Raw genomic sequence first — 23,730 nt, 5'->3', positions numbered from 1 at the left:
GTCTGAATTGATCCTGTGCAGATTATAATGTGATGGTGGGATGTCCTGTTCCAGTCCGGTCTATTTGGAGTTCTAAAAGCTTCTTGTATCTGAATATGCCTATCTTTTTGCATGTTTGGAAGTTCTCTTCTAGGATCCTGTTATACAAATTTCCTAGACTATTAACTTCTTTCTCTAGGTGCTTCTCTATACCCATTATCCTCAGATTAGGCCTTCTGATGTTGTCTTCCAAGTGTTGAATAGATCTATCATATTTCTTAGATTTGTCTTGGATGGTTGTATATTCTTTCTATATAATATCTAGGCTGTCTTCAATCCCGAGATTCAATCTTCTGCATGGTCTAACCTACTATCAAGACTTTCTACTTTGTTTTTTATTTCTTTTCCTTCTAGTTGGTTGACTGTGATGGCTTCAAATTCTTTGTTGGAGCTTTGTTTTAGATCTTGTATGAACTTCTTTACTTCCTTTGTTTTTCTGCTTCTTATGACAACAAAACACCCAAGCTCCTGCTATTTTTTTTTTTTTGTCAGTGGTGGGGCTTGAACTCTGGGCTTGGGCACTATCCCTCAGCTCTTCAGCTCAAGGCAAGCACTCTATCGCTTGAGCCACAGCGCCACTTGCAGTTTTCTAGTGAAGAGTCTCATGAACTTTCCTGCCGGGCTGGCTTTGAACCATGATCCTCAGATCTCAGCCTCCTGTGTAGCTAGGATTACAGGCGTGAGCCACCTGTGCCCGGCTCCAAGCTCATGCTTTCTGTCTTCCAGTGGAATCCAGTAGTCTTTAGCAGTCTTTGCCCTCTTCTCCTGTTGGTTCTCTTTCCCACCTCTTCATGGATCCCTAGTTTCTGGTACACAAGAGAGACCAGAACAGGAGTCATCTTTGAACCAGTTAAACCTACCCTCTCTCTGCTTGTATTTCTCTGAATTCTCCATATGAAAGATTCCACCTTAACCAAGAAAAATAATCAGAGGACCTTAAAGTTCCCACCTTTGTTGTCGTTCAATCACCAGCTTTTCTTCTATTTTCATTCATAGGAAATGTCCTTCCTGCTTCACCAAGCCTTCATCTTGACCCACAATCTTGACCCCTATCCCTGCTGAACCCTTTCCCATCACTGGTCTTCCTGTACCATCAGTCTCTCCAGACTCACTTACTCTTCTTGTGCATCCTATAGATATGTTTTAAGTTTCTTGTAGTTAGGGATGAATGCAAAGTTTGTCTGCTCCTCTTTGTAATGTCTCCTGGGTTTGTGTTAGGAATATCTGCACACTTTTACCTTCTGGTATGATTTTATTTTCACTGAGAAGATACTGCTTCTAGTTGCTGCTCTTGATCTACACCTAATTCTCCAAATTACTGTCTTAGTCTGCACCATTGCTATCAGAATTGGTGTTATACTGTCCTCATTCCTCTCCTTGATTTCTTATAATTTTGTTTATTTGTCTTTGTGCTACTCCTGGGTTTGAACACAGGCCCTGAGCTTCTTTTGCTCAAAGCTATAGCTCAAGCACTTGATCCACAGCTCTACTTCTGACTTTTGGTGCGTAGTTTACTGTAAATAAGAGTCTAACAAACTTGCCTTCCCAGGCTGGCTTCAAACTGATTCTCTGATCTCAGCCTCCTAAGTAGCTAAGATTACAGATGTGAGCCATAACTATCTGCCAATGCGTATATGTTTTTACCCTGTCTATTTTCCTTCCACACAACTGCCAAATCTGATCTTGTCAATTTGTTCTACTAAGACTTTTAGTAGCTGCTTTGCATATCACGGTTGGTAGTCACAATTAAATTAGCTACTTAATTGTGGCACCTCTAACCCTTGTCAACTTAGATCTATTCTATCAAGTCCTCTTGATTGCTTTTTTTCCCTTTTAGGACTCAATGCTTTTTAAAATAAATTCTATTTAGAATGCTCTTTGTTTATAATATTACAGCCCATATTTTAAATATTAATTTTTTATTGACTGTAGAACCCAGACTCTACCTTTTCCATAGGACTTGCACAGTGAAGCTAAATGTTCCATTCACTTTTCTCTATATTTTTCAAGCAGTTCTTATACATCTTCTACATGTATCGATGTATGTCACTGTTTGAATCAATTTTCTTGATGCAATAAGAGAATATTTTAGACAGGGTAATTTGTAATAGAAAGAAGTTTATTTGGTTCCTTGTACTGGAGACTGGGAAACCCAAGAACATGACAACTTGCATCTGTTCAGCTTCTGTTCATTGCCTTGTACATCATAATATAGGAGGGAAATAAAAGAATACATGAATATGATTGAAAAGGACAAAGCAAAAATGTGTTCTTGCCTTATAGCAATGCTTCATGACAAGTAATACAGTCTCACAAAAGCAAGAATTCCCTCATTCCTGGGAGAATTAACTCAATCCTATGAAAGGAACATTGACTCTCAGTAATTCCTCACTAACCTTAATGCTGAAACATGGAGAACCAACTTTCAATTGCAGTTTTAAAGAAGATTAATACATCCAAATCAACTATGTTCCACATCCACTCCATGTCATCTTTATATGTAAAATAATTCAGGTAGTGCTCAGCACATAGTAGATATTCAATAAATAAATAATGGTTGAGAGTAGCTTTTTAATTCTCAGATAAACCTATAAGGTATTTTTTTTAAATTTCTCCCCTTTTTGATACTTTGTTTTTGTCTTTTTGCCAGTCCTAGTACTGGAACCCAGGGCCCTGACACTGTCCCTGAGATTTTTGTGCTCAAAGATAGTTCTCTACTGCTTGAGCTACAGCTCTATTTCTTACTTTTTGGTGATTAAATGGAGATAAAGAGTCTCATGGACTTTTTGCCTGGACTGTTATTGAACCACAGTCCTTAGATTTCAGCCTTTTGATTAGCTAGGATTATAGGCCTGAGCCATATTCCTACAAACTGAGAAATTGATGAGTGAGCTAATACTGAAGTTTATGAAGTCTTGTGCTATACCAATATGCCACTCTTTCAGCATGGATAAGGATATGTGAAAATGAGCTGACAGGGACCCTTCTCAACCCAGGTTTTATGATGTCTATGCTCTCAGCCTTCTTCCCGAGAGACATTAACTACATAAATTAGCTAACTGGACATAAATACAATGAAGAGAAATGTTTTTATCATTTTGTCAGGGTGCATGAGCATTGTCCCTTTCTCTGCCATTGAACACACTCATAAAGTATTGAACCCCAAATCCTAAAGTTTTTCTGGAATTCAAAATGTTCAATACTCATTTTGTAACATACATGCAAGTAAACCTGAAAATTAATACTTGTTTGATACTGAAAATAAGAGCAGAAAGACAACATAAACAATGCAAAAATTACTACCAACAACATTTAATATGTATTATCATTTTCCTCCTCTCTAACTTTTCATTGTTATGTGACTATATGTTTGTGAGTATATTTATTATTGTGGGGAGTTCTTTCTTCATCTGGTAATTCAAAGGAAGGAACAGAAATAAATAGATGGAGTACAGAGAGAAGGAAATCAATCAATCGACCAGTATTTATTGACTGTCTAAAATGTGATTGAATTGGTAAATGTGAGAAGGGTCAAACTAAATTATGTCATCTCAGCAGGAGAACACCATTTACAGCTCCAGGCAGCCAACAATCTATAAAGGTTTAAAGCAAAACAATGAAGGGTGATCAGATCAAAATCTTTATCTTTTAGGCTTTGAACAAGCAAAAAAAAAATCTACTGCCATTACTCACGTTTATGTTTTCTTCACTTAAAATATTTTGACAAATTAATCAGGTCAGTAAATGAATGTGCAATTAAGATTTAAATGTATTTGAACTTTTTTTCTACTTGCCTGAAACTTCAAGGATTGGACAACACATAACATTTCTAATGTTGAAGCATGGAAGATGAAGCCTAATATATTAACATAAGTATATGTACTTTCTAATTTACAAAATAAATTTCATTTAGCAATAAACCATAAAATTGATTTAAAATAATGCATGAAAAAATCTATGGCTTAGTTTCCATGTAGAAATATAATACATAGATAGATAAATAGATCAATTAATAGGTAGATTGATCGATAGATAGGTAGGTAGATAGTTGAATAGATGGATGGATAGATAGATAGATGGATGGATACAGACATTGTGGTATTGTATAACATAGTGGTGAATTAATCTACTGGGAATGGAGAGGAAACTTTGTGAACGAAATGACACCTGATTTCTGAGGGAGCATTAGATTTCACCAAGCCTGTGACTATAGCTTGATGGGCAGAGGATAGCTGTTTGTGTAGAGTGAGGGGTGTTTCGGGAAAAGGACATGTTAAGTGCAAAGGCAGAAGTGACTAAAGAATTTTCAGCTTGTGTAGCTGTACAGTTATAAGCAGGAATTCCAAGTAAGTGTCAGGTCAGGTCAAGTTGCTTAAAGATGTCTCCAGTTATGTGAGAGAAGAGATAGACCAGCACACTTGCCACTCAGGGTGGGACATATGTACTATATATACTGAAGAATGAAAGAGGATGAGAAAAATCATAGCAAGTGCTTGAGTTAAACTGAGAATTAAGCAAGGAAGACTATATTAACCTCCCATGCCTACTTCTTGTATGAGAGTTGAGATTCTATAGAGTCAGAGGCTAATGTTGATAAAAAAAAACATTGTTTTTGTTTTGTTTTGTAGTCTGTCATGGGGCCTGAACTCTGGGCCTGAGTGCTGTCCCTCAGCAGTTCAGCTCAAGGTTAGCACTCTAGCATTTGAGCCACAGCACCACTTCCAGCCTTTTCTGCTTATGTGGTGCTGAGGAATTGAACCCAGGGCCTCATGCATGCAAGGCAAGCACTCTACCGCTGAGCCATCTTCTCAGCCCCTGAAAACATTGCTTTTAAGGGAGATATTCTGTCATTTGGGGGCTCAATGATAGCTATTAATGCATCTGGGCCAAATACAGAAGGGCTATGTGGAATATAGCGGGGTTCTGACACAGTGAAGAAGACACATGGACATCATTCACTGTTTTTAAAATAGTCTACACTTCAGATTCTATAGCCCAGAAGGCTATGACCATTCGGCTGTAACTGTTCAATCAGTGGCTGCTGGTCTCAATGAGAAGCCCTAAGAAAAATAACCAAGAAGAAATTTTTCATGAATACCTATGCTGTACTCTAGGAAACCCCAGAAATTGCTATGACAATTTGTGCATTCTCAAGCCTGTAAACATAGCAGACACTCAGATGAAACACTTCTTGCCAGCCAAATAATGAAAAACAGATCATTCTCATTTCAAGGTACATGATCACATTTAAATACTTCCATGGTCACAGTGGGCTAGAAAATGAACCAGGTATTAGGCAGGAGTCTCTGTCTTAGTCTTTAGGCAGACTACAGACAAAGCCTTAGATTTCTGTCCCTGAAATAATGTGATGTTTGAGTTGGGTGCTGATGGCCTGTAATGCTAGCTACTCAAGAGGCTGAAATCTGAAGATCACAGTTCAAAGCCAGCCCAGGAAAGAAAGTCCATAAGACACTTATCTTCAATAAACCACTCTGAAAACCAGAAGTGGTGCTGTGGCTCAAGTGGTAGAGCACTAGCCTTGAGCTGAAGAGCTGAGGGAAAGTGCCCAGGCCCAGAGTTCAAGCCCCACAACTGACCATAAAAGAAAAGAATGTGAAGTTTGAAACAGGGAAATATACTAACATGGACTTCCAACTTAATCATAAAGGAATCAAGATGAAAACTGGGAGGTTCAGATGAAAACTAGAGGTTCTAATTTGTTCTGAGTATTTTAATGAGGAATGAAATTTAGCCAGAGAAGCAGGTAACTGGAAAATGTCTGTCTGACTTACTTGAGGGAATATATAAGTACCAGTACATAGTTTTATATGTACTGAGGAAGCATTTGTGTATGTGAGAGAGGTCCATTGATGTCCGAGGAGACATACAGACCTGAACTGAGTGCCATAGGTTATAGCTTCTTTGGTGGAAATTAAGTTGGCTCAAATCACATAAGAGCCTTCCATATTCTTGGAATTTCACAGTTTTCAGGGAAACGCTTATTTTGAAAGTCAGCGGTCATAAACAAATTCAACTGCTTGCACTTGTAAATAACTAGAATTTGACCTGGAAGATGGAAAGTGAAGGTCAGACCTAGTGGTACATTGCCTATAATCAGAACAACTCAGGAAGCAGAGGCAGGAGGATCATTGCCTGAGGCCAGCCCAGGCAAAAATGCAAGAATCTGTCTAAAAAATAAATAAATAAATAAACACAACAAAGGACTGGGAAAAACAAACAAACAAAGGACTGGGATTTGAATTAAGTGGTAGAGTACTTGCCTTATAAAGTCAAAGCTCCAGCTTCAAACCTATTACCACCAATAAAATGTTTAAAAAATGATTGAAATTATTTGTCCATATGATAGCCATTTTGCTTTCAGGAGACAAAGATGCCTTATAGAATTTGACATATTTGCCGTAAGAAGGAAAATTGTATATCCATATCCCCACCCATGACCTTGAAGAGGCTTCTTTTGAGCTGTAGCATGTAATTCGATGAACACTACAAAATATTAGACATGATCAGTTTCTGCTCAATTATGACTAAGGTGTCCCACCTTCAACCTCCTCTCTATTGTGTGTGAGTATATTTACCCAAGACATATGCTCCCAGACAGGTTCAGCTTCTATCTGTTCATCTAGAAGTTGCTGTATTAATAGGTTGCACACTCCATTGATTTTTAATTAATTTCTAGGGAGCCACTGAGGAGAGCCACTATAGCCCACAAACATCCCCTTTCTCATTGCACTCCACATCTTTATTGATCGGCTGCCTAAGGAGCAGAAGTAATCCATTTCAAGTGCACCTCCCAGAGAGAGTGTACCAGTGCAGATGCTACAGCCTCACTTTTCCCATGTGATCATATTGGCCAGCAGTCAATGACGGGGGTACACTCAAGCCTACTTGTTATTCTCTTGATCTGGCAGAGGAGCTTTGCACTCACCATTTATGTAGTAGGAAAGTGGGAACTTCTCAGATGTGCTGCTCAATTTACCTCTTTTGGTTATTTTGTTTTTGTCTTCATTGATTTTATACTGTTTTGTCTCCTTATGAGGACTCTTGGAGTCTACCTGCAATCAAAAGTCTTCAAATGTAATTTTCCAAAAGCTTGTATGGAGTGATAAAAGAAAACTCATGAAGAAAAAGAAGGGAATGAAAAGAAAAGGAAAAATCTGCTAGCTTTAGACTTTAGACTCTTCATTCTCCTTAATTCCCTAATATCAAAGTCTGAGGTTAGAGGGCTTGACTCTTGGCATGTTGACTGCCCAACCTCAATAAGGTAGACTTGGAATTTGCTCTACTTAATGTTGTGAGGAAAATCGCTCGTGTCACAAAGTCTTTCAACACTGTGGTCTGCTGGTTCATTTAATCCAGTTATAAACATGTACTGCTAGTTTAATTCTAGGCAATCTTCAAATTGTTGAAGATACAATGAAGTGTGGACCATTGGATAGACCAATACAATACTCATATATTTTTAGCAATGCTGGTGTAAACAAACCTGTCGCACTGCCAGTCATAATAATCCAGTGTGTAAAACCTAGGTAATATTCAATCCTTGATAACTGGACATCAATGTCTAAGATAATGCTTTATTATTTTTTATTTTTTTTATTTTTCTTTTTTTATTGTGAAAATACCGTACAGAGGAGTTACAATTACATGGGCAAGATAACAAGTACATTTCTTATTAAGCATTGTTGCTTTATTATTTAGTATAGTTTTATCATTCCTGTAGAGTTTACTCCTACTTAAAATAATTTAAGAAAAGTTTACTGTAAAATAGTATGCCATGATATTTTTAAATAAGTTTTTTATTGTGAAAATACTGTACAGAAGGGTTACAATCACATGAGCAAGGTAATGAGAACATTTCTTATCAAGCATTTTTGCCTCCTCCTTTGTTTTTCCCCTACCATCACTTCCCTCCTACCTCCACAACACATTCCCCCCTTCCCTCCCACCTCCACAACTACATTCCCCCCCTAAATTGTAAAGTTCATTTTTCGACATAGCCTCTTGTACATTTCATTTCATTGTTGCAATGCGTCCACCTGTATCCCTATTTAAGCACTTTGTTTTTTCCCTTCCCCTCCCCAAATTATACCAACATCAAATACAGTGAGAACAGGGGTTATACCATGGGGGAGGGATATCAACAGCTTTAGGTTCTGCATCTCCCAGAAAACAATCTGACACAAGTTTCTGACAAGGTTCTCAGGGATAACACATCTAACTTGTGAGAAAAGCAAAGTCAGACTGAGAGAAATGTTGGGCAGTGATGAAATTGAAGCCATGGAGCTGGCATAGGACTTCATGACCATCCAGGGCCTTATGGCTTTTGTAACTCCGCATCAAATAACCTCTCTGAATAGAGCCCCTTCTTGGAGAGGTACTTACATGGTTGGGTTGAGGTATCAATACTTCAAGGCTGATGCAGCTGAGGTAAGAGCCATCAGCAGCCAACCATACTGCTTCGTGTATGAGTAGCTTGGTCCTGAGGAAGTTCTTGGGACTACCTCACAGCACCTACTATGTGCAAGTGGGCTACTATATTAGAACTATTTTTTTGAAAAATTATACTTCAAGCAATTTTTAAAATAATCTTTTCACTATACTTGATTAAAATGACCAAAAATTGGCTCTCCTAATATTCCAAATTTTCTCAGGATCTGCAGAATAAATACATCTCATGAGGATTCCATCTACAAATAAAAGTGTCAAAATTAAGTGTGAATTCCACATCAGCCCAGGATAGCCATGGGGATTGGCCCCTGTTCCTCTGAGCAGAATAATAGGATGTATTTTCAGGGACAACAGAAAGAGAAACAGAAGTTATGACTCCTTATAATGCTGAGTAGAAAATAGATGTGTTGACCAGTGGTCATCAGTAAGATTTTTAAAGAATTAATTTGAGTTTGTTTTAGATATTTAATCAATAGAATATCAAATGTTCCAAGTATTTTATACATACTAAGCCATTGAATCCTCAGACTATTTTTATTCTGCACATGTTACAGATGAGGAGAGTGAAACATACAAATAACATGTAAAATTTGAAGAAAGTCAGAAATCCAGGAGGAGCAGAATGAGCTCATTTCTAGAAGTTCATATCTAGAGTCTGACATTTTAAATTTAGAATGCACTAAAATAACAGTTATGAAAAATATATTCAAGGCATCTTACTAAACATTTGAAGAGAAACATCTACCCTACCTAATTACTCTTCTGTCTTTCATTGGTCCACAATTTAATATTTCAGATATATATATATATAATTTTGTTTTTGTTTTTTTGTTGTTGTTGGTCATGAGGCTTGAACTCTGGGCCTGGGCACTGTCCCTGAGTTCTTCAGCTCAAGGCTCTACCACTTGAGCCACAGCACCACTTCCAGCTTTTTCTGCTTATGTGGTGCTGAGGAACTGAACCCAGGGCCTCATGCATACTAGGCAAGCACTCTACCACTGAGCCACCTTCCCAGCCCAGATCCATATGTTTTATAGTTCCATTTATAATAGAATGAAAATGTAAAGGTAGGGGTAAACTCTGAGATCATTTGGGTTGATCTGTTACTGGTGTGGTAGAGGTGAGGAAAGAATTGTCGTTATAAATGTAGTTAGCAATACATCCAGGACTTCTATTTCATAATGGTGACATCTGTGCTCTTTCCACAATGACATCAACTCTGCTGGCTGAAAAACCTCTCAGTTGACCATGCACAGAACTCCCTTGCTTTCTCTTCAAACACACGATTTAGATGAAACAAGTAAGTCCATCCTAAAGGATTCCTTTCTTCTCTAACAGTCATAATTATTATAGCTTGATTTCCCCCCCCCCTTGGAGATAGAATTTCTGTTACAAGGAAAAGGGGGAAAGGATGGATTTTCATTGGAAATTTGATTCTCTGAGACTTCCCCTTATTAAGAAAGTTTCAGGTTATTAGATGGGATGGGGGAATGAGTTCTTTTTGCTCACTTCAGGGATGAGTGCCTGTGAAAAGTGACTGTAGCATGAAAGTTTTAGCTGCACACATGCATTTGATGCAATTGTCACATGGCCAGTATGTGAAAAGCAAATATTTATTGTCCAAAATTGTCTAGTCTGTCTTGATTTCCTATAGCTTCCTACAGCTGGGCAGAATACATTTTTACACTGGCTGATAAACATGGCAACCATACATTTTAGCTAGATGCCTGTGACTCAGAAATTGCAAAGTTGAGCAGAACTGCATTACTCAATGCTCATCTATGCTAAAAGTTTATTTCATTTTATCCTTAACTTAATTTTCTATTAATTATACAAAATAATGCTGTCTCATTATTTTTATACATGCACAGAATGTGTTTCAATTATAGTTACCCCTACACTGACTTTTTAAAACTAATGTCAGTTCACTGAATTTTTTCCATAGAACAATTCATATGAGTTGATTCTAACCAGAGATAAAGCATAGCACTTATGTCTTAAATTCAATTTATATCAACTAAATTTATCTCTACCAAAACATCCCTCAAGCTTTTGTATCCAAGTACAATTTTGAAAAAAAAATCGAGTTAAATGTTACTTTTTGTTTTCCAATTAATTTGTATTTACTGTATTCTTACTTTAATAGGTCTGAAAAAACTGTAAAATATGTAGGCATTTGTTGAAATTTTATTACATCCTGCAATAGAACATATGAAAAATGATGACATTATGAACAATTTTTATAATTGTAAATTCTGAATAGTTTGGATAAAATCAAATATATAACACTTGGGTCCTGAAGTAGTCAACATACCATTATAATACATCTAACAAAAGCTGTCCTATATTTTGTGTGGTAAAGAATAGGAATTTTGGAATTGAAAACTAACAGTTTTATTAACTTATAGAAAACATTCTGTAGCCTTGAACACTTTGGGAGCTAGTCTGTGACTTTTATCTTTAATAAATTCCTGAAATCTTTGATCCCTCATTAGACAGCCCCAAATCTTTTAATATAATTCCTAATTTTTCTTTCTCTAATATGGCAGTATCTCCTGAATCATCATCAAAACGAGACTTTGAATAATAATAATTCAGAAATTTGTATCCATGCTTAATCATGATGGATAGGTTATGTGGATATATTTCACTATTGGAAAACATTTTTTGAGTACCCACTATGATGTATTAACTGAGAATCACCGTTCTGTGTGTGTGCACATGTGTACACTGGTGTGTGTATGTGTGTGTGTGTGTGTGTGTGTGAATGCACATGTATGTACACTCACGAGCACTCATGAACTCAGGGACTTATCCTCGTTCTTAACCTTTTCACTCAAAAAACTACTGCTGTAGCCACACCTCCATTTCAGGTGTACTGACTTTCTTTTTTTAGCTGACCTTGACCCAATATCTTCAAATTTCAGCCTCCTGAGTAGCTAGGATTGTAGGCATGCACCATAGGTTCCTGGCTGATCACAGACCATTTTGAAATAGCCAATGCAAATTAATGAGGGTAACTTTTGTGTGTTCTAGGCTTGTTAATATTATCTGGAATAATAACAAAAGTTAGTATGTTCTGTACTGAGTATATGCCAGTTACTATGCAAATGTTTTACACAACCACTTCATTGAATCTTCACAAAAACCTGCCACACGGGTGCTGCTATGGTTGTCTGACTCATGGGATGAGTGTTATTGGGCCTTTTTAAAGAGGAGGAAAGTGATATCTGCTTTAAAAAAATTCCTCAAAATACAACATAGCTTTAAAATCTTTTACCTTTAAAATCTATGCCCACATTCACTCCAGCGTTTCACATGCACTGTGAGCCAAGTCAGAATGGAGTCTTAAATTCATACAAATTCCTGCTAGCTTATAAATAATTCTATAACCTTGCTAGATGTTAGACATAAATTTTAAAAGTAAGGCAATCAAGTTATATAATCAATAAATTCCCAAAGACCTCTGATAAATTTGATTTCTGAAAAAGTCGAAGAATCTTTTAAAGCAACATGGTTTCCCTGTGTACCTCACCTTCTACATGCCCATGTGATCCAGCATCTAGGGGAGAGGACAGGTGTAAATGTCCTCCTCTAAATCTCCACATCAAGGAATGAAATCCAAGTTCTACCACTCATTAGCAAGGTGACTTGGACTAAGCAACTTAACTCTGTATATTCCAAACTGAATAAAACAAAATACATATCCCACAGGATTAGACTGGCCAGCCAATGAGGAAGCAATATACTTAGTGTCTGGTGTGATCTAAGTGCTGAGTCTATTGACTGGCTTATTTGTATGAACATTGTGGACCGTCCTGAACTGTTCTGGCAGAGTGATGGGAGGAGTTCCAGGGGGTTTCATTTCTAACCAATGGGAGGAGCTCTTGGGGATTTCATTTCTAACCAATCAGCATCGTTCTATCATAATGACTGTCCATTCTTTCTTCATCTTTAAACTTATAAGGACTCCAGTTTATTTTTGTCATTGCCTCTTCTAAGACCTGGCTGCCTCCTGGTGCCTTGCACTTTAAAGAACAATTTTATTTTAAAGGAATCAAGCAGGAAATGTGACGCTAATTATCTCTTCCAGTAAGAAAATCCTTTCCTTTTTTATATTTTAAATTTTATTTTATTGTAAAGATGCTATACAGAAGAGTAACAGTTACATGAGTAAGGCAATGAGTACATTTCTTGTCGAGCATTGTTACTCCCTCCCATGTTGTTCTCCCTTTGGTCCACATTCATGTGTGTGTGTGTGTGTGTGTGTGTGTGTGTGTGTATTTTTTGTGAAAATACTGTACAGAGGGGTTACAGTTACATGAGTAAGGTAATGAGTACATTTCCTATTGAGCATTATTACCCCCTCCTTTGTTTTTCCCCTACCATTTCTTCCCTCCCCACCTCCCCAACTCTTACTGCCCCACCCACCCCCCAAGTTGTAAAATTTGTTTTCAACATAGTATCTTGTACATCTCATTGTTACAATGGGTCAACCTGTATCCTTATTTAAGCATTTTATTATTTCCATTCCCTCCCCAAATTAGAAAAATGTGTATATAAGATGCAGGGCACCAACATCAAATACAGTGAAAACCAGAGTTATGCCGTGGGGAAAGAACATACCAAAGAAACAAAAAAAAAATCACATAGTACATTATAAATGCATTGAAAACAATAGCAAGAAAGAAAAAAAACACTTGTGTCCCTATCTTGGGTTCATTAAGAAAATCCTTTTATTTATTGATTGATTTATCTTTTGGTGGTGGGGCTTAAACTCTGGGCTTGGGTGCTGTCCCTCAGCTCTTCAGCTCGAGGCTAGTGTTCTACCACTTGAGCCACAGCACCACTTCCCATTTTCTGATGGTTTATTGGAGAAAAGAGTTTCAAAAAAAAAAAAAAGAGTTTCACAGAGTTTCCTTCCCCGGCTGACTTTGAACAATGACCCTCAGATCTCAGCCTCCTGAGTTGCTAGGATTACAGGCTTGAGCCACCTGTGCCCGGCAGAAAATCCTTTTCTTTTTTTTAATTGTGAAAGTACCATACAGAGGTGTTATAATTACATGAGCAAGATAATGAGTACATTTCTTATCAAGCATTGTTGCCTCCTCCTTTGATTCCCCTTCCCAACCCTTCCCATACCCCCTCCCCATCTCCCCTACCCCATCCCCACCACGGCCCTCTCTCATCAAAGATGTAAAGTTCGTTTTTGACATAACAACTTGTACACCTCATTGTTGCAGTGGGTCCACCTGTATTCCTATTTAAACGATTTGTTTTTTCCCTTCCCCTCCACAAATTATACCAACATCAAATACAGTGAAAACAGGGGTTATACCGTGGGGGAGGGACATACAAAACAACAAAGAAATCATCTTATAAATATGTTAGAAACAATCACATGAAAGAAAAAAATATTTGAATACTTATCTTGGGGTTCATTGCCCTAATATCAACTTATCTGACCTTTTCTGCTTGACTAAGACATATACTAATTTTTGCAAATAAGGAAAACCATGGGACCTATGTTTCTTTGGGCCTGGCTTACTTCACTTAATATAATTTTTTCCTAGTCTTTGCATTTCCTAACAAATGGGGCAATGTCATTCTTTCTGATGGAGGCATAGAATTCCATTGTGTATATATACCACATTTTCTTGATCCATTCATCTACTGAGGGGCATTTGGGTTGGTTCCATATCTTAGCTATGGTAAATAATGCTGCCCCCAACAACAAATCTTCAAAGAAACAACTGCCCAATAAATAAGTGGGCTAAAGACTTAAAGAGAAACTTCTCTGAAGAGGAAAGGATGGCCAATAGACACATGAAGAAATGCTCAACCTCCCTAGCCATAAAAGAAATGCAAATCAAAACAACATTGAGATACCACCTCACCCCAGTTAGAATAGCTATAATCAAGAACTCTAATAACAACAAATGATGGAAGGGATGTTGACAGAAGGGAGCATTACTGCATTGTTGGTGGGAGTGTAACTTGTTCAACCTCTTTGGAAAGCAGTATGGAGGTTCCTCAAAAGACTCCACATAGAGTTCCCCTATGACCCATTTACCTAAATGATCACATACAGGACCACACTAAAGCTACCAGAAACTCCTTTCTTAATGACTGTGTTGTGGAGCAATTTGTAGACAATTCAACACTCCTATTCAGGAATAAGGTAACAGTCATAATTAATTATTTGGAAATATGCATGCTTCTATATACAAAGCAACCAAACAAATTTCTTTTTATAGTTTAGGAAGGAGACCTGTTTTTGTTTTTGTTGGTGTTAATAGTCAGGTGGGTAGAGGAAACTATCTGGAAACTTTCACCAGTCTTTCTGAGTTGAATTTTTATTATTTTAATGAAAATGCTTTTCTATCAAAAAAGTTCAAGGTAACTTGACGCCAGTAGCTCCTGACTATAATCCTAGCTACTGGGGAGGCTGAAATTTGATACTTACAAGTTTAAAAAACAAACCAATCAACCTATGTGCCATCCTTGAGCAAAAGAGCCAAGTGAGAGTTTGAGACCCTGAATTCATGACCCAATACTGATGCAAAGGGGGGAGGCGCAAAGTTTTAAGATAGACTATCACTGTTGATGCAGAATATTAAAGTTTTTTTCAGAAGTTTTGAAGTTCTGTTGGTGTTATATGATATGTTATTTCACTTCTCTTAGTCAAAGCTGCCATTACAAAATATGGTAAACTGGTTAGCTTCTCAACAACAGAAATTCATTTCTTACAATGCTCAAGACTGGAAAGCTGAAGACAAGATGCCAGCCAATCTATGTGAAAGCTTGCTGAGGACCTGCTTTATAATTGTTCATACCTACGATGGCCTCACACAGATGAAGGAAGGACACTGACACTCTTGTGGTTGTTCCCCTACAAACCTTATCTCTTCCCAGTAGTCTCTCATCTCTTAATATCACCTTGGGGTTTAGGAATTCAACATGTAAATTTCAGGGCCACAACATTCACACAAACATTGCATCTTTGTGAATATTCATTCGTTCTCCTTTGGTCAATCTGGGTTTCTCTTCCTGAACTTGTTTAAGAGATCTATGAATTACATTTCCAGTAGGACGCTGTTTATTTGATGGTGGCCTTGTCTACCCAACTTGCAAAATCTGAACAGCAGCATCATTTATTATTCATTACCAAGGATGACCATTTTTACTTCAAAAATATATTGGAAATTATTCTCTCCAGAATATTCCCTCCAGCCTAGGTTAGTAGAAGAATCAATCTGGTTTGCACATAGGAGCCAGAGGAGAGTACTAAGTGATAAAATAATTTCTGGGACACAACTCTAAGTCCTGGGAGCCAACACAACTGAAGATCAGATATCAATTAATAGAAAATTTAGGCTGTGTGTGGTGGCTTATTTCTGGAATCCCAGCTACTCAGAAAGTGGGGTTTGAGAGGATTATGATTTGAATCCAGCCCAGGATAAAAGCTAGCAAATCTTTGTCCCATCAACAAACCTGATATGGTGATTCAGATCTATAATCCCAGCTCATGAAGGCATAGATAGGAGGACCATGGTCCGAGGCAAGGTCTTGGAAAAATGTGCAAGACCCTATCTGAAAATACATAAAGCAAAAAGAAAGGGCCAGTGGAATGAATTGGGTGATAGAGCCTCTGCCTAGTAACCACAAAGCCTCAATTCAAATCCCATTACTACCCAAACTTTGCATTTAAAAAGGAAAGAGAGAGTGTGAGAATGACTGAGTTTGGTTAATTTGAGGACTGAGGAAAGAATATGGAAAATGTATGCAGCTCTAGGTCTTCTAGGTAGCACCCTTTATTCTCCAGCTATATCACTCGCCCTCCATATTGTGGCAGGGGGTCCCTCATTCACTGCTCTTTCTCTGAATTGGCAACCAAGTGTGGAAAATTAGGTCACTCTCCTTTTGAGACAACTTTCTCATTGGCACCTGGTGTATTGCATAATACAAAAAGCCAAGTCTTCCATCTAAGGAGCCATTCTTGCATCTGAGTTTTTTTACTTTATTTTAGTCTCGCCACGCACTGACTCTCCATTACACTTCAGAAATAAACAATTACCTACTTTTGTCCAGGTGTGCATGTTACCAGCATCCTTCTACTGCAATTTCACCTGCCTTTCCATGCATCATGCCCATCTAGTTCAGTTTATATCCCGTATCTATCCATTTATCAGTTAATTCCTGTTATGCTTGAGACAGAGACACTGCCTCCCTCTCCAGTGCATCAAGCATGGTACGTGTGTGCATTTGAATATTAACATCTTTCCAACACACTTTGTAAATTCTGCTGTGCGCATGTTATGAGCAATGAATGCGTAATGATCATTTCTTAAGAGGATGAAGTCATTTGGGAGATAAGAAAAGATTGATCTCTAATACTGTTCCATCTATTTGTTTGTGACTTTTTAAGTCATATAAGGGCCTTATATCCTATGGCCTTATTTTAGTAATTTCTAACTTTGTATACTCAAACCTGAAGGCACAGTTTAGGAAACAGGACATACATCACCTTAAAACCATTTGTGAGTTGATTTCAGAAAACACTAATACATATGGTGTCACCTAATGTCTGACTGATTGGACCATTTCAGACGGTATCTCCACCAGTTGTGTTTAATGGGCATTTATATGGAGTCTGGCTCATGATGCTGTCTGAAGCAATCTTCTCTTTACACTACACTGGGTATACGGTTCATAATTTTTTGACCTATGTGATTTATGTGTCTGTTTTCACAGCTTTTGTTTTGATATCGGAAACCATTAATCCTTCAGAGCCCTGCAGTTGTAATGTTAACTGCCAACGGCACTGATTTGCAACTGGCATGGGAGTGTGCTTCGAACATTTGATAATAATTCTGATTGATTTTTGAGTGAGAACATTTTTTTACCACTGAAATTGTCAAATACAAAAATTTCCCTAATACTTTTATAAAAATATGTTTACTCGGATCAAATCTAGGCCTTTGAATTTATTGTTGGTTTTACGTAAATGTGTTAGTTAAGGACAGTGCTTAGAAACTCTTGGTTCTCCCATTATGAAGGATAATAAACTATAACTTCTAGGGACCTTTATGAATTTATGTTGTTATCACTGTGTGTGTGTGTGTGTGTGTGTGTGTGTGTGTATCCGTGTGTGTCCGTGAGCACTTGAGTTGCAGGGAAAAGCTAGCTATGTCTCTTGTTAGCAATCACCAATAAATTTTATTTTTAATTTCTCTCTGTGGTTTATTAAAGCCTTATTTGTGGGTCATTATAAACTATATAATTCCACTTGTGGGTTCTTATAATGACAGCTAATGTCATAGATGTCTTTTTAAGAATTATAGGCTTGGGCTGGGAAGGTGGCTCAGTGGTAGAGCCCTAGCCTTGAGCTGAAGAGCTGAGGGACAGTGCTCAGGCCCAGAGTTCAGGCCCCACAACCGGACCAAAAAATAAATAAATAAAAATTATAGGCTTTAAAGACCCCTCGGGTATACTACATTTGGTGAATAATTGATAAAAAGATTATATAATTATTCAGCTCTGGTTGTATTTTTATGTTAACCTGAAAAACATTGCATCTCTGTAAACTTTTTAAAATTATGGATAGGTGTCTTTGTTTGAACTGGTTGTGTAGGGGGGTTAGATGACAATAAGTAGAAAAGATGGAGAAGAAAATAACACATGGAGAAGAAATATATGTCATTCCAAGTATATGCTAGTTTATCTTCTAAGCCACCTGCATACCTTACTAATATAAATGTTTACAAAAGCTTGTCAAGTACTTGGAGAAAATGATATTAAATTCAGCTTCTCATCATTCATTCTTCTTCAGAGAGTTTTAGGAGAAAGAAGCCCAAGTTCTCCTCATCCCAACAGATTTCTTTCAGTTTTGCACATATTCCAGGATATATTTTACATAAAGAAATGAAGTCCTTTCAACTGAATGCCAAGAAAGTCCATCTTAGAAAATGGAAAAGTCTAGGCATTAAGTGATTCTCTTTGTGGAATTTGATGTTGTTTTAGGGAATGATGTACCTGGAAGAAAGACGCCTTGTTCATCGGGATTTGGCAGCTCGGAACGTCTTAGTGAAATCGCCCAACCATGTGAAAATTACAGACTTTGGTCTCGCCCGACTCTTGGAAGGAGATGAAAAGGAATATAATGCTGATGGTGGAAAGGTAGTATGTTGTCAAAGTGATATTACTAGAAAATAGTGTATATTTGTTTGTCTTCTTTTACTTTATAAACTAAAACAATGATCCTGAGGTGTAGGAGATGGAAAACGTTCCAGTTCTATCATTTTCATTTTTCCTTGGCAGAACCAGAAGTAGATTGCTTATCTCCACTTTACTATATATCAAACTTGGCTAGCATAAGGAGATGCACACTAGGCCCAGGAAGTAGGTGGGTTGTTAAAGATTAGTGTAATACAGGGCCATAGAAATTGTTATGGTGCTAAGGGCATGGGACTAATTCTTACACTTAAACAATCTCTCCTGGACTAAAGCAAAGCTTGACTATGACCAAGATCATAATTCATGTGAAGGCTGACCACTCTCTTTAACTGCATTCCAGTTATGTTGTGCAGTTTCATTTGGTTTTGTTTATTGCTTCGATTACCGTATATGATTTACCTACAGGATCTTATTAAAATATGAACTACTATGTCCCAGCGGACTGGCCAGAGCTACCATCCCATTTTCCTTTACTTGTTCTCCATTTTCAGCCCCTGCCTGACCATTGTGTTCCTGCTTCTCTCATATGCTGTGGTCTGAGGCCATACCTTTATTCCAGCTCTTGTATTTCCTCATTAACCCACCATTTAGCTTGTCATTCTTGGCTAACAAGTTGGGGTCATTTTCATATAAAAGTTCTTCTAACTTGACCAGGGGAACTTATAAAACAAATGCAGTCTTGACTTTGTAGTAATCTATAAGATTATATCAACAAAAAGGTATTTTCATGTATAACTATGTTTACTGCATGTCATATATATCATATGTTTTATGTGTAGGCTGTTCAAAGATATAAATATCTTTGCAATGACAGGATTCCAAATGCTTCCCATTGACATTTTTACCCTTCAATTGTTACATAACTGTCTTTGTACTCAGTCTTATTCCAAAGTGAAATAACATTTAAAAACAGAGCAACAGCAATTTTTAAACCTGCAGTTTTAAGGAATTGTCTGGCCTTTTCTTGATTTTTATTAGGCTATTTTGCCTGTTTAGTACCAAATTGCAAGTTTGAGAGGACAGTTTTGAAATTCACTAGAAGCCTGCATGGAAGTAGAAGTCTATATATCAGATGACTTGCCCTGTCTTAAGAACATACAGCTGTAAGTTTGTCTAAAGCAAGATTCATTATAGCTTTAAATGCCTGGTAACCATTAAGTTTTTATCAAGGCACCTGTGATTTAAACTTTCTTTTTAAACACAATGTCCATAGTCTATAAAGTCTGCTACTCCATGCCCATAGGGAAATTACTTTCAATGTGTCTTCTGTTCCCTTTCACTGAATACTGTGATTCTGTCGTACGGTTACCTTGGTGTCACCTTGGTGAGCAGCCAACCTCATGATTTCAAAGACCTATTTAGTTTTAAGCTTTCAACTGCAAAGTAGAAGTGTTTATCTTTATTTCATAGAATCTAATTATATTCCCAGCTATATTTTGCTGCCCTTCGAGTTGAAACACATTCTGCTGACCCATCAGCAGCAGTATGTGGGTTGAGTTGTTTTTCTTGTAGTGATGATGGATTTGTGCTGATCCTCTCACATTCCTTTATACACTAGTTCCTGTACATATTTTCAATACTGGCTAACCAAGACAAGGGAGGTCATTTCTGGCCAGAGAACAGAGCAAAGCTAACTTGGTACTTCATGATTTTAGGCAATTTAGTAATCAAATTATATGAGAGGAGAAGCAGGGATGCTTTGAAAGAATTCATTATACTTAGATCACAAACTGCCCGAGAATGAAAAGGGGTCACTAAAAGTACAAAGCATCTCATTTCTTTGACACAATATATAGTATGGACTTACGTTTAGATTCATCTGCTTAGATTTGATATTACAGGCCAAAATATTATCTCATGACTTAAACACTAGCATTCAAAAATGCAGAAAATTGTTCCTATTTATACTTTACTCTTTATTTAAACATTTTCAATGTATATAGGTTTAATTAAGTTTATTAAATTTAAAATTTTATAAATATATAAATCAATTTATTAAATTTCAATTTATTTGTTCTCCATCTTGAAAAATAGCCTTTTAGATGTGTATTTGTAAATACCTAATTTATGCTGGTCCCAGTGCATTGAAATCAAGGTTAAGGCGCTCTCCCTGACCTTTTTCTTGTGTGTACACGTTTTATTTATTGATTTTTTTAAGGCTAGTGCTCTACCACTTCTGACATCTTGGTGGTTGATTGGAGATAAGAATCTCACAGGATTTTCTCCCTGGGATGGCTTTGAGCTGTGATCCTCAGATCTCAGTCTCCTAGGTAGCTAGGATATTGGTATGAGTCACTGACATTCAGGAAAAATAAAATAAAAATAATAATTATATATAATACACACATACACATATATGCATACACATTTGAAGTCAGTCCAAGGATTAGCATTTGTTATATATGTAAGGATATGTGTGTGTTTTATATGATTTCTTATTTCTTATTTTCATTTAGATGCCAATCAAATGGATGGCCCTTGAGTGTATACATTACCGGAAATTCACCCATCAGAGTGATGTTTGGAGTTATGGTAAGTAAATCTTCCTGTAAATTAAAGTTTTAAGGCAAAATAAAAATACTTAGTTCATGTAAGTTATCTGATATCACATGTATCGTGTTGTGGTGGGAATACCTATTTTATAAGCTTTTCTCTTTTTTAAGAAGCAGTAGAGTATTAATATCTGCATAGTTATTTTCTGCTTTTCTGAAATATAAAATACCAATATTTATTGAATTGTCTAATTACCTATTCATTTTACAGGGAAAAAACCAGCCAAGTTTAGGAATATTTTGATAGAATTTTAAACAAGTCTTTGAAAACAGCTTTGAACGTAATGACTGCTAAAAGACAAAATAAAAGCAAAACTATCATTTTCTTTGTCTTGCTTATTAGAATTTCCTTTTTATAGTAGAAATTGTTATTGTCATGACAAATTAATTACTGAAAGGAGTAAATAGAAATGCTAATTTTAACTTCTCCTTTACAAGAACTTTAAAGGAGCAGAAATGTTACTGAATAAGGAATATGAGCTTGAATGATTGACATTTGCAACTGGAACACTCATTTTATTGCATTTAATTATATAAACACATTTTATTTATTTTTTGTTGCTGGTCCTGGGACTTGAACTCAGGATCTGGGCACTTCCCAGAGCTTTTTTGCTGAAGGCTATTGCTCTACCACTTCAGCCTCAACTCTAATTCCAGCTTTTTTGCTGGTTAATTGGAGTAAGAGTCTCACTAAGTCCTGTCTAGCTAGCTTCAAACTGTGATTCTCAGATCTCATCCTTCTGAGCAGGCAGGATTACAGGCATGGGCCACCAATGCCAGGCTCACTATATTTTTGAAATATGCTATTTAGCAACTCTATGAATACACCTAGCAAGAATCATACCCTTTCTAAGTTTAAATTTACATGTAAAAAGCATTATTAAATGCTCATTTAAGTAGAAAGAACGATGAGACTTAAATGCATGTATGAACAATTAGTTTTATTGAAATCTAAGATTAGATGTATCCTCTTGTTCACTCTTAGAATAAAGACTTAAGTCATTTAATCATTAAAAAATGTATAGCTCTTATCTAGGAAAGAATTATTATCATTAAAAATAACTTAAGACATTTCAGTAAAGTGAAACCTCCCTACCCCTTGCCTAACTCCCTGTGTCTTTGCCATAGCAGATGTTAAAATTGAAGAAAAAAAAAGCTGTACGTAGTCTGGTCACCTTGAAAGCAAAAAAAGTATATTTGCAGCTGAGATAAATACAGGAGAAAAAATTACGTTACATGATTAATAGAGGAGCAAATATATCACATATTATATGTTAGGTCTTTATATTGTATATTGTAGGTTAGCAATGTTTTCCTGTTATATTAAACACATTTAGCATACATACAATAATTGATAAATATATTTTCTATATTATGACAGATTTATATATTGTGTAATATATTATATGTAATATAATATATATATACTATATGTAATAATAATATGCTATATATGTATACAATACATATATTCCCTTTCTTTTTTCTGTTCTTTTTATATTCATGTTTATCTAAAATTAGACATAGAAATCTGCTCTGGGCAGATTTTGAATGACATCAGAACAAATTAAAAACGAACAAGCATATGGTAGAATAGTGATATTTTTAGTAGTAAAGTTTGCATTTGGGAAAAGAATTTGGTTATAAAAACAATAATAATTTTATGTTGAATTGCAAGATCCGAGGAACTATTCAGTAAAAATAATGCAAGTACAAGACTGTGCTCTGTTATCAGAAGATAGCCCAGGGAGTCACCATGTATTCATAAAGCACTTTATGATTCTTATGATATATGACATTTCATTGCAAAAGATACACAATGCAGAGAAAGGTAGATTATTTTGTTCATATCAGACTGTTAAGGAAAATTATCACAGGCTACATCTTTATATTGATAAAAATGTGCCTTTGCTCTGATAGAATCAGGACTATGATTTAAAAATGTTTCTGATTCAGTTTTTCTAAAATTGTCCCTTTTCTTGAAGCCAAGCTGTGTAAAACCTATTAGGTAATACCCAGGAGAGATGTAATTGGTTTGTTAGTGGATGGCTTTAATATTTCTGCTGCTGATGTTGTATTATGTTTTTAGTTTTATATTTTGTTATCTCGATTTGTAATTGTGTTGGCTTTAGCTTATCTTGGATGCTATGCTTTACATACTACAGGATCCTTTTATTCATAAGTGTAGATATTTGTCAATAAAATAGCATTAAATACATACTCTAACTCTGACCAACTAACTAGAAATAGAAAGTCACTGATGTCTCACCTGTCCTAGCTTGCCTTATGGGCACCTAACTGTAATCTTTAGTTCTAGTGGAGGAATACCTTATAAGCAAAATGAAAGATTTGAAAGATGCTATTAAATTGCATTACTAGATATGTATGTACATTACACTTAAAAATCATAGGCTGCAAATATTAATAACATTGT

General features: G+C 36.4%; 1 protein-coding gene across 4 annotated transcripts in view; it reads left to right on the top strand.

The window, feature by feature from the left end:
- Positions 1-23,730, top strand: part of Erbb4 (erb-b2 receptor tyrosine kinase 4) — a 1,030,419-nt gene that overhangs the window by 970,283 nt on the left and 36,406 nt on the right. For all 4 annotated transcript variants that reach the window (XM_013011535.1, XM_013011517.1, XM_013011544.1 and 1 more), the window contains exons 21-22: positions 18,532-18,687; positions 21,201-21,276. In XM_013011535.1, the coding sequence (XP_012866989.1) occupies positions 18,532-18,687; positions 21,201-21,276 (232 nt within the window). The remainder of the gene's footprint in view (positions 1-18,531; positions 18,688-21,200; positions 21,277-23,730) is intronic.

Source organism: Dipodomys ordii, unplaced genomic scaffold (genome assembly GCF_000151885.1).
Source record: "Dipodomys ordii isolate 6190 unplaced genomic scaffold, Dord_2.0 Scaffold1, whole genome shotgun sequence".
NCBI classification, from domain to species: domain Eukaryota; kingdom Metazoa; phylum Chordata; class Mammalia; order Rodentia; family Heteromyidae; genus Dipodomys; species Dipodomys ordii.
This window is presented reverse-complemented; position numbering and strand designations above follow the sequence as displayed.